General features: G+C 44.4%; 1 protein-coding gene across 4 annotated transcripts in view; it reads left to right on the top strand.

Moving 5' to 3' along the window:
* The window catches only part of KALRN (kalirin, RhoGEF kinase), a 643,785-nt gene that overhangs the window by 574,956 nt on the left and 58,121 nt on the right, over window positions 1-10,708 (top strand). For all 4 annotated transcript variants that reach the window (XM_011950775.1, XM_011950779.1, XM_011950777.1 and 1 more), the window contains 7 exons: window positions 2,473-2,539; window positions 3,976-4,079; window positions 4,262-4,331; window positions 4,964-5,050; window positions 5,895-5,987; window positions 7,450-7,500; window positions 8,377-8,454. In XM_011950775.1, coding sequence (XP_011806165.1) covers window positions 2,473-2,539; window positions 3,976-4,079; window positions 4,262-4,331; window positions 4,964-5,050; window positions 5,895-5,987; window positions 7,450-7,500; window positions 8,377-8,454 — 550 coding nt within the window. The remainder of the gene's footprint in view (window positions 1-2,472; window positions 2,540-3,975; window positions 4,080-4,261; window positions 4,332-4,963; window positions 5,051-5,894; window positions 5,988-7,449; window positions 7,501-8,376; window positions 8,455-10,708) is intronic.

Here is a 10,708-nt window from a genome sequence, read left to right as displayed (position 1 = left end):
GGTGTTTCACTGTTAACCATATGTGGGGCCAGAGGCTGAGGGGTGTAGCGAACCAAGACTCAATCCAGAAGATGGCAAGAGGGCATCAAAGGGTTAAATGAGAGCTCCATGGAGAAAAGATGAACACAAATAGTCATTTGTCCAGGAGAAGAAAAAAGTTGAGAATGGAGTTACTTGTCTTCAAGTTTTAGTCATTCATTCAACAAATACCGGTCTAACACCAGTTATATACCATCAGTGGGATACATCACTGAATAAGACAAATAATAACAACAAAAGTCTTTGCTCTCATGGTAAGTTTAAATTCTAGTGGGAGAAATCAGACAATAAACAAAATAAATTATGTAGTATGTTGGAAAAAAGAAAAAGAAAAAAAAAATAGAGCAGTGTAAGGGAGATCCAGAGAAAAAATGAGGCCATGTTGCAATTTTAAATGGCCCTGGCATTTGCACAACGACTGGGGGAGGTAAGGAATTAGCCATAGAGAAAAAGTGTTCTCAAGAGAGAGAACAGCCGGTGCAATGAATCTAAGAGATTTTCTATCGAAGACCAGCCATTCCCTATCCCTGTGAAAGGAGGTTAGAAGTGGTTCTAACCTGTAGCTGAAATAATTTTAGTTGGACCAAAGAATAACATTTGTTTGTAAACAACTTCTACTAATAAGAACTTATCATGAAAAACATGCCTTGTTGTCAGTTCATTTGGCAATTAATTGTGCACTGCCTTGCGATGCCTGCAATTTAAATCCTTGATGTCACTTTTCAGAATGTCTTTTAATACGTCATGGTCTCCCCAGGTACTTCATTAACCCTTCAAGGGAAGAGATGACAGGTCCACTAGCAGCACCTAATACAGTTCCCTTCTCTAGAGGCTGAGAAGCCAAAGATAGTCCTCATCTGTCAGCAAATAGCTTAGGATAAAAATATCGCTTGGAGACAGAGAGCTGGACTTCATCTCCAGAGGGCCCTCCCAGCCCCACATTCCCACTCTAACTTTCCTGTGGGTTTTCTTTTGCCACTTTCTACTAGGCAGTAACTTGGGCCATGGTAAAGATATATTTAAATGCTTTTATTTGGCCTTGCCAGTTCCTTCCTGTGGCCTAAAACACATGATTGTCTGTGCTGGAGAGGGAGCTGTTGGAAGTGCTGGGTGCACTGATAAAGAAGCGTGTGTTCCTCTGCTTCCTCCCTATTGCCCAGAGGCCCCAGCCCCAGGAATGTGGTGGCTTCTGGGGCTATACGGAGCAAGAATTTCAGATGAATTGCTTCCTGGGTTCAAAATGGTTACCACCCTTGTGCTGGGGTCCACTTTGACATCTCAAAAGTTTATCCCTTCTGCTACTTGGGCCCAAAATGCAATTGTGTGGTCCCGGGCAAAACTCGTTCCAATCAGATTGGAAGAGTTTGACTCCAGTAGGTTGCACAGCACCACCCTGCCCCTGTGCACAACTATTAGCATTTTATGTAAAGCTCTTTAGCGTCTGGACAAAAGACAGAAAGAGTGTTTGGGTTTGAGGCTTCAGGGACTCCCAAGAGCTAGTCAGAGTAGTTTACCAGGCAGTGGGCTGCTGGGAAAGAGCATGGTCTTTGGACTCTTACACAACTGGGTTCAAATCCTGGCTGTGCTACTCACTTTATAATCATGGTCAGGTTACCTAATCTTTCTGTCTCTGCATTTTCATTTATATAAAATAGGCTGCACAATACCTACCTTATTATAAGCATGGGAAAACCCACATGAAGGAAGTGGCACATAGTAAGTGGTAGAAAGAATTAACAAGAAAGAAACCAAGAGAGCAAATGTCCTTGTAACTGTTAAATCCTGCATCCTGGAGAAGGTAGGGATGCATTAAAGGTATGATGTTGGTGTGTCTGCAGTCCATCTTTCTGGCCTTGACTGGGGATCTTCCAGGCCAGTTACCATGGATACCTATCTGAATCATTGCAACTTTCCTATCTTAAAAGCTTCACTTGGTATCTGTCCATGTCTTGGAGGACTTACAGGTTGGTAATCAAATTGTCTTTCTCCTCTTGTTAAGTGAAGAATGAAGCTGAAATGAAGGAAGAAAAGTCTCATCTTGATCCCCCGCCGACCCTGGCCTCAAAGCTTTCAGAACTCAGTTTTGCCAGAATGGTTGTCATTCTTTCTGCCCTCTGTCTATATAATTGTTCAGTTGTAGGTGAGGGAGAAACACATGAAAAATAGAAAGAAGAATGCTAGGTGCTGAGCGTCATTTTTTGTGTGACTATTGTATGTCACCTGGGGACGTCCTTTCTGACCTTGGTGTCCTCAGCCCTTCAATAGGGCCTCCTGTAGGGAAACCATCTGTAAGCATCTTTCCCAGGAGATAAATGTGGGTGTTTTAGGGGGTCTTGTTGTAAAGGTGCCAAAGTAACTTTTCTGTGAATTTAAGTGAAGATTTTTGGCTTAACAATGAAGAGGAACACTCATTGTTCTTAATCTCCTGCTCAGGTTTGTCCTGAATGAGCTGGTACAGACAGAGAAAGACTATGTCAAGGATCTGGGCATTGTGGTGGAGGTAAGTAGAGGGTTCCAGGTGGGTCGGTGGTCACCCAACCAGGAGCACATTGGACCCTACCTAGGCCAAGGTGTTTTAATCTGATGGTTACATGTACTTTACTGTCTGAGCATTTGCAGAAATGAAAATAAAAATGGTAAAAAGTAGAATATGTAGGCAATATTTTTCTTTTGCCCTTGAAATAAACTGTTTAGAGGGAGGTAGGGGCCCGAAGGTTATAGCATTTCGGGGAGCCTCTTGGTTAGCGTGGAACTCATTCCACTTTGTTTTAGGTGACCAAGCTATTGTCTTAAGAGCTTTTCTTTGGTGTTTAACTATGTAGACATATATTCTTCAGAGCTATGAGCCACACAGACATAAAACAGGTCATTCTTAGTGGAATCTTAGGGCTTATGCATTTCCATAGATTTTAAGGATAAGTGTTATAGCTAGCAAAAACACAGATAAAAGGAAAACCCACCAATGAGCAAGGTTGGCAGGTCCACAGTTAATAGTCAACTTGGTAGTAAATTAAACAACTCTAGCTCTGTAGGGATTCACTTACGAGGAACTTAAGTCACTTGGATGAAAAAAAAACCTGAGAAAATAAATGGCTAATTTGAGTGACTTACAGCCCTATTGTTAATCATCTTGAAAGAACATGAAGTCCAAAAATTATATGGCTACATTGCCTGCTGCTTCCTTACATTTGGCCTGAGTCCCCATCCTGTGAAATCTGCTGACTTAGGGTTTTATATTTGCTTACCTGAACGTTGGATAAACAGATTAACCAGGCATATAGAAGACGTGAATTTTAATGTATGGAAAGTTGTTCTTGTCTTTTTGTGGGGCTGGGGGGCTAGAAGAGGTACAGCAGCTTCCATACACAGTCCAGCCCAGGAGTAGAGGACGAGGGAATCTGGAGACTGGGAGGCTGAACTGCAGGGAACTCAGACATCAGCGGTGCGATTATGGGACACGTCTTCCAACACCCAGGTGCCTGGGTTTTCTTGTCTGTCAGATGGAGATAATGCTACCTGTCCAACCTCCAAACCTGATGTTAAACCAAAAATGAAATTCTGTATGATCGCATTTTATAGACTATAAAGTATTAGCATATTAAGACTTACTTCTAGGCCAGATGTATCCAATTCTGAGCCTTTACAGACCTGATTAACTTGGATTGGGAGAAGGAAGAGGGACAGCTTATTGTTTTCTTCTGTGCTCTGCTTAAGGGGACTGGAGATAAAGAAGGGGATCCTGAAACTCATAAAAGTTTTGTCCTTTGCTCTGCACCGGGGGTAAAAGACCTGGTTGAATAGTGAGAAACCATAGAAGCATTTGTCCTCAAACTCACGCAGAGAGTGTGGGCTCGCAGGGGTGCTGTGCTGTGTGGCATGGCCCAGAAAGCTTTCCTCTGAAAATATTGCTAGTAACAATTGCCTTTGCTGCTGCAGGGCTTCATGAAGAGAATAGAAGAAAAGGGTGTCCCTGAGGATATGCGAGGAAAGGACAAAATCGTGTTTGGAAATATTCATCAGATTTATGACTGGCATAAGGAGTAAGTGTTAACGCTGCCCCGAGGATCCAGTGTCCTGGGAACCCAGGACTTGTGTCCTCTTCCTGCATCTGACTCAAGGGGTAGGGCTTAGGGGGGAGTCTTCTGTCACTCATCTTATTATTGAGAAATAATACAGTTCTGAATAATGTGGCTTCCTTCTCTTATCCCCTTTCTCCTTTTAGTTTTTTCCTGGCGGAACTGGAAAAGTGTATCCAGGAGCAAGACAGATTGGCACAGCTCTTTATTAAGCATGTGAGTGTCTCCCATCACCTCCTCCCCAACTCCTTCACTAGGCTCATTTATATTCATTTTAAAATCCTGGCCAGGCACAGCGGCTCACACCTGTAATTCCAGCACTTCAAGAGGCCAAGGTGGGAGGATTGCTTGAGCCCAGGAATTGAGACCAGCCTGGGCAACATAGCGAGGCCCCCATCTCTACAAAGAATTTAAAAATTAACCAGGATTGGTGGCACATGCCTATAGTCCTAGCCACTTGTTGGGGGGCTGAGGCAAGAGGATCGCTTGAGCCCGGGAGGTCAAGACTGCAGTGAGCCATGATGGCCCCACCCTGCACTCCAGCCTGGGTGACAGAGCGAGACGCTGTCTCAGAAGAAAAATAAATAAAATTTCTTCTCTTCTGCTCTTCCTTGACTGACTTTCCTTCTCAGTCCTCTCTGAGTTTTTTTGTTTGTTTTTTTGACCACCACGGCGATTTGGAAAGTGGCTCTTGCCCACCACATTTATATCCCTGAGATTCAGCTGCCTTGGTGCCTCCACAGGTGTGCCTTTGTCCTTCGTTCACGTGGAGGCCAGCACGGCACTCTGAGATTGAACAAAAGGCACAAGATGGCTGACTGTCCGCATGTCTCTCTCTGTTCTTTCAGGAACGAAAACTACACATCTACGTGTGGTATTGTCAGAATAAGCCGCGCTCAGAGTACATCGTTGCTGAGTATGACACCTACTTTGAGGTAAGCTGTGCAGGCTTTGCTGAACTGAGATGGGAGGAAAACTCAGGCCAAGACAGCCACTTTCAGAAATACCAGACATCATCCATCCCTAGGTGACCCCCGCACAGCACTGTTGACCCCTTCATGGCAGGAATAGCTGCTGCAACGGAGAAAGCAGCTTCTTAGCTAAATTCTCATAAGCACCTTCACTTGAGAGGAGCTGAGGTGGCCCAGTCTGGGTTCTGATTTGAGAAGCCCCTGTTTTCAGAATAAGCCTGAACACACAGACAGTTTGAGAAGCTCCAGTTCTTCTTAAGTGACCCTGGAGCAGATTGTACCCACCAGTCCCCCAGGGACCACTTACTGAGGAGCCTTCTGTTGGTTGAAGGGTTTGCAGCCACTTCCTAGTCTCTGCTTGGCCTAGCCTGGGAGGATTGATTTTGCAGGAAGAAAGGCAGCAGCATCACTTAGAGAGAGCGCTCAGCTGAGTGTTGGGAGATCTAAGTTTAGGGCCCTGCTCCATAGGCTTGTATGTCAAGGAGAAGCCCCTTTTCCCTGCCTTTGCCCTGAAGCAGTGGAGAGGCTAAAGCCCCTCTAACTTGTCTCCCAGGACTGGGGTGAAGACCAAGGTGTGGAAGTACTCACTGTAAAAACATGGGAGGAAGGCAAGAAGCCAGTGGTGATGTGTGTTACGTGTTGTTCATAACAAGTGAACAGTCCGCTAGGCAATTTTACCTCTCACATTGCTTAAAGATTCTTCAGCTTGGAAAACATGCAGACCTGTCTTCTATGCCTTTGAACCCTGATTCAGAGCACCCCAGTTCTTCAGTTCCTTTTTCTTCTGATATTGCTGCCTGTGTTTCAGGAGATAAAACAGGAGATAAATCAGAGGCTGACACTGAGTGACTTCCTCATCAAGCCCATTCAGAGAATAACAAAATACCAGTTGCTCCTCAAGGTAAGAAGCTGGGAGCCTGGGTCAGGGCTGGGGAAGGGTCCCTCAGGCTCAGAGCAGGTTAGCGTAGTGCTAGGCATTCTGCCTCCACCACATTGTCCCAAAGGACTGTGAACTGTGGGAGGGGTGGTAGGTACGTGGGAACTTTTATCCGACTGCTGGTTACTCCATCAGCTTTGCCCCCATATAAACTGCGTGACTGTTCTTCCTGCCCTTAAGGTGGATTGTTACTTGATTCTCCTTTTTCAATTCACATTCTTACTTTGTCTCAATCATTGACTTGATACCTTTAAAAAATAATAAGAATATAAAATCAGAGTGAACTACAAGGGAGAAAGAAAGGGAAAGGCAAGGCTTAGGAACCTTAGATTAGTAATACCTAAAATTTTATTTTATATATATATTTTATATATAAAATCAATGTATTTTATATATAATCAATATATATTATCAAATATTGTATATATATTTATTTATATTTGAGGCAGGGTCTCACTCTGTCACCCAGGCTGCAGTGCAGTGGCACTGTCATAGCTCACTGCAGCCTCAAATGCCTGAGCTCAAGTGATCCTCCCTTCTCAGCCTCGCAAGTAGCTAGGACAACAGGTGCATGCCATCATGCCTGGCTAATTTTTTATTTTTTCATAGAGACAGGGTCTCACTATGTTGCCCAGGCTGGTCTCAAACTCCTGGCCTCAAGCAATCCTCCCACCTCGGCCTCCCAAAGTGTTGAGATTACAGGCATGAGCCACTGTGCCCAGCCTAATTATATTTTAAACAATGGATTAACTTGATTCATCTTATGGAACTCGGAGGCTAAACAGGAAAGAGAGACTTAACTTTCCTTTCTCTCCTTTCTTGTCATAATCCCCCTTTCCTTCCGTCTTCCCTCCCTCTCACTCTTCCTTCTCCAATAGCTTTGAAATTTTGAGGCTGGGTGCAGTTGCTCACATCTGTAATGCCAGCACTTAGGGAGACCGAGGCAGGTGGATCATCTGAGGTCAGAGTTCGAGACCAACCTGGCCAACATGGCAAAAACCCGTCTCTACCAAAAATACAAAAATTAGCTGGGTGTGGTGGCACTCACCTGTAATCCCAGCTACTCAAGAAGCTGAGGCAAGAGAATTGCTTGAACCTGGGAGGCAGAGGTTACAGTGAGCCAAAATCGCACCACTGCACTCCAGCCTGGGCAAAAAGTGAGACTCTGTCTCAAAAAAAAAAAAAAAAAAAAAAAAAAAAAAAAAAAAAAAAAAAAAAAAAAGAAATTTGGATATTCTGGGAGTTCTCTCTCTGTTATTACATCTTACATGACTCATAATTTCATTTCTCAGCTACACGAAACCATTGCACCTCTGCTGGGAAGGAGAGTCTCCAGGGTGTTATTGTATTTTTATGATAAGTTGTTTCCCCGCTGTTTTACTAATTTTACCCCTTCCCACACTCCTCTGCTTCCCCTACTTGTTAGGACTTCCTGAGATACAGTGAGAAGGCTGGTTTGGAGTGCTCAGATATCGAGGTGAGTTTTCTGCTTGTAATGCTTGCTGTTCTTAGGGGCCATATTGGTTATCTCTCTCTAGAGGGGAAAAGATTGTCTCAGGAAGACCATGGATCCAGGTGCACCCCTCTCAGACAGTAAGAGGCTCTTGTAAACAGCTTTGTACCTGCTTGAGGAATGGCAAGTGTTAACACAGTGTTTCCTAGAACTCAATAACATCTGTCCTGGGGTGGACTACAGCTTAGCCCCACTGGTGTTCTTTAGGTTCCTGGTGACACATAGTAGGAAAGGGTAACCCCTTAATATCCTTCAGAGATTAGATGTAAGTTGCACAAAAGCCTCAGTACGCAATTTTATTCGTGAAGGCAAGTATTATTTGAGTCAAACATATAAAGTATTCCATTTTCACCTCCCTATCCAAACCCTGCAGACTACTTCCAAGTGAAGTCCTTTGAGGCAATGTCACCAAGGGATTATTTTAAGCCAGAGAGGTTACAGACCATTCTGACAGATTATTTTAGTTTAAGACCTCTAGTGGCTCACAAGCCAGGCTAAGCTGTTGCCTGGGCAGCCAGGAAGCAACAGAGAGAAGAAAGAAAATCTGAGAAGGCAAGGGAATTGATGAACAAAAACAGGAAGGTAGGGAAAGGAGGAGCTGAGTAATATTCCCCCAACATATGCTCAGTGACTGACGTGGAGCCCCTGTGCTGAGGACCAACACCCCCTCTCTGGAACAGAAAGCCCCATACTCTCTGAGTGGACAGCAGGAACCAGCGTCCCTTCCTAGAATAAAGGAGGCACCAGAGATGAAGTCCCTGTTTTCCAGCACTGAATTACCAAGAGCTTCCTACCTGAGTGCTGTTCCCCATCCTGAGTGACGATTGTTCTTTCCCACAGAAAGCAGTGGAGTTAATGTGCCTTGTTCCCAAACGTTGCAATGACATGATGAATCTAGGACGTCTGCAGGGCTTCGAGGTGAGTCTTTAAGAATGCGTCTAACCCCACTCTCTCCAGGACAGTAGAAGTCCAAGCTGTTGCGGCTTCCTCCCTCCGAAGCCCTGTGTCCTGCCTCTGCCTCCTTCATTCACTCACCACTATGCCTTCATGCCTGGGCCCCTCTGGTTCACAGTCCTGGAAGATGCATCTCTTTAGGAAGTTCAGCAGTAGGGAGGTCATAAGAAGTTACAGAGCATTTGGCCAAACCAAAGTCAGAATTCCAAGGAGACTGCAAAGACCCAGAGTTCTTTTTTTTTTTTTTTTTTTTGAGATGGAGTTTTGTTCTTGTTGCCCAGGCTGGAGTGCAGTGGCGACACAACCTCTGCCTTCCGGGTTCAAGCGATTCTCCTGCCTCAGCCTCCCAAGTAGCTGGGATTACAGGCATGCGCCACCACGCCTGGCTAATTTTTTGTATTTTTAGTAGATACAGGGTTTCTCCATGTTGGTCAGGCTGGTCTTGAACTGACCTCAGGTGATCCCCTGCCTCGGCCTTCCAAAGTGCTGGGATTACAGGCATGAGCCACCGCTCCCAACTGTTTCCTTTTTTTTTTTTTAATAAGCACATCAATCATATTCTATTAGGGCTCACTTGCATGACTACTTCACTTTAACTTGATTGCCTCTGTAAAGACCCCATTTCCCAATAAGGTGACATGCTGATATTCTGGCACTTTAGGGGCTAGGACTTCAACATAGGAATTGATGAGGGGCATGGAAGGAGAGAAAACACAATTCAGCCCATAACAGTGGACCTTTGAAGAGCAAATTGACTTTCTAATTTAAACTGAATAACTGACTGTTATTAATGTATATCCAAACTTAATAAATTAGCCACACATAGTATGTTTTTAAGATTAATATGATAAAATTGGAACTGACACAATTACTGATCGGTACCTAGTAGTTGTTGATCCCTTTAGAGAAAGATGTGTATTTTCTATTTCCCAGCGGTCCGAAACCTAAGCTTTCATTATTCCTTTTTTGGGGCAAAGGGATTCCTAGAATTTGAGATAACTAAGAAATAAATGGCTTGTTTTTTTTCTGGCTACACTGGAATGGAATAGATACAAGACAGATATATAGTTGACTCATACTCATACCACTGTATGAGTAATTTAGGGGATAGTGTATTTAAGTTTGGGTTCATGCATTGGATTCATGACATTCTTGAGCCAAATTCTCTTCTCCTGCTTGCCCTTCCAGCCCATCCCATGTGTCCCTGTCTGGTTTTCATGCTTTGCTGTGACAGGAACTATGTGGATGGTTTTCTTTGCTGTGCGTTTTTCATAAGCTCTTGATCTTCCAAAGCAGGCCGGAGGCATTAGTGTAAGTAGGGTTACACGGCAGATACACACTGAGTTCTTAACCATTTTTCTTCATTCATACTGGGTGGAGTTTTATACTTTTTTCCTTGGCATTACATCAGGTCTGAGGCTATACTGAACAAACCAAGAGATCCCTTTTGCTCTTCAACCTTGAAGACCCCATGTTTTCTGAACAGGAGACTAACTGTGCTTCTCTGGGTCTCTGGAGGAAGTGCCCACCAGCAGGAGGAGTGGCGTCTGATTGTGCTGTCTGCCCCAAGTTAAACTTCACAGGAGCTATGTTGTACATGTGCATGTGCGCGTGTGTGCGTCCATGTAAGGGCACACACAAGCACGGAATCAAGCTTTAAGTTAAGCACTGCTCTCTCCTGTTTTTGTCAAGCCACCAGAACCTGCTTTTGGCATTCCTTCAGCTAACTGGGAAGGGCAGTGAGTATGTGTCTATTCTCTCAGCCCATGGCTTTGAGCTTGAGAGAAGTTAGAGCCTCCTCTTTTAAATTCCCCCCCACTTTCAAATCCTTTGGCTTTCCCTTTGATGCTGGCCGATCTATAAGCCATGATAGGTTCTTATGTAATATTAATAGAGCTTTCCTGGCTAGCTGGTCACTGGCTTAATATTAACTCTGGACCAGGGTAGAGATAAGCCTGCTTGGCTGCTGACATTGGCAGTAAGGAGCCATGATCCAAGCAGAGGGCAGGCACTTCTCAGGAACACAAAAGAAAAATAACCCCTCTGCTGGGTAGTGTTTGGAATAAGGCATCACATGAAGGGAATGGCCATATTTGCTCCAAAGGGCAGAGTTGTCGCCTAAGAAAGAGTACCTGCATTTCAGAGGAGGCCCTCAGATTGCTCTCTCTGATGTCAGGGTCTTCCTGTTGCAAAGCAATAGAAATGCAAGGTGCTCTGA

This window comes from Colobus angolensis, unplaced genomic scaffold (assembly GCF_000951035.1).
Source record: "Colobus angolensis palliatus isolate OR3802 unplaced genomic scaffold, Cang.pa_1.0 Scaffold31, whole genome shotgun sequence".
Classification (NCBI taxonomy): domain Eukaryota; kingdom Metazoa; phylum Chordata; class Mammalia; order Primates; family Cercopithecidae; genus Colobus; species Colobus angolensis.
The sequence above is the reverse complement of the archived record's forward strand: the minus strand, read 5'-3'. Positions and strand labels throughout refer to the sequence as shown.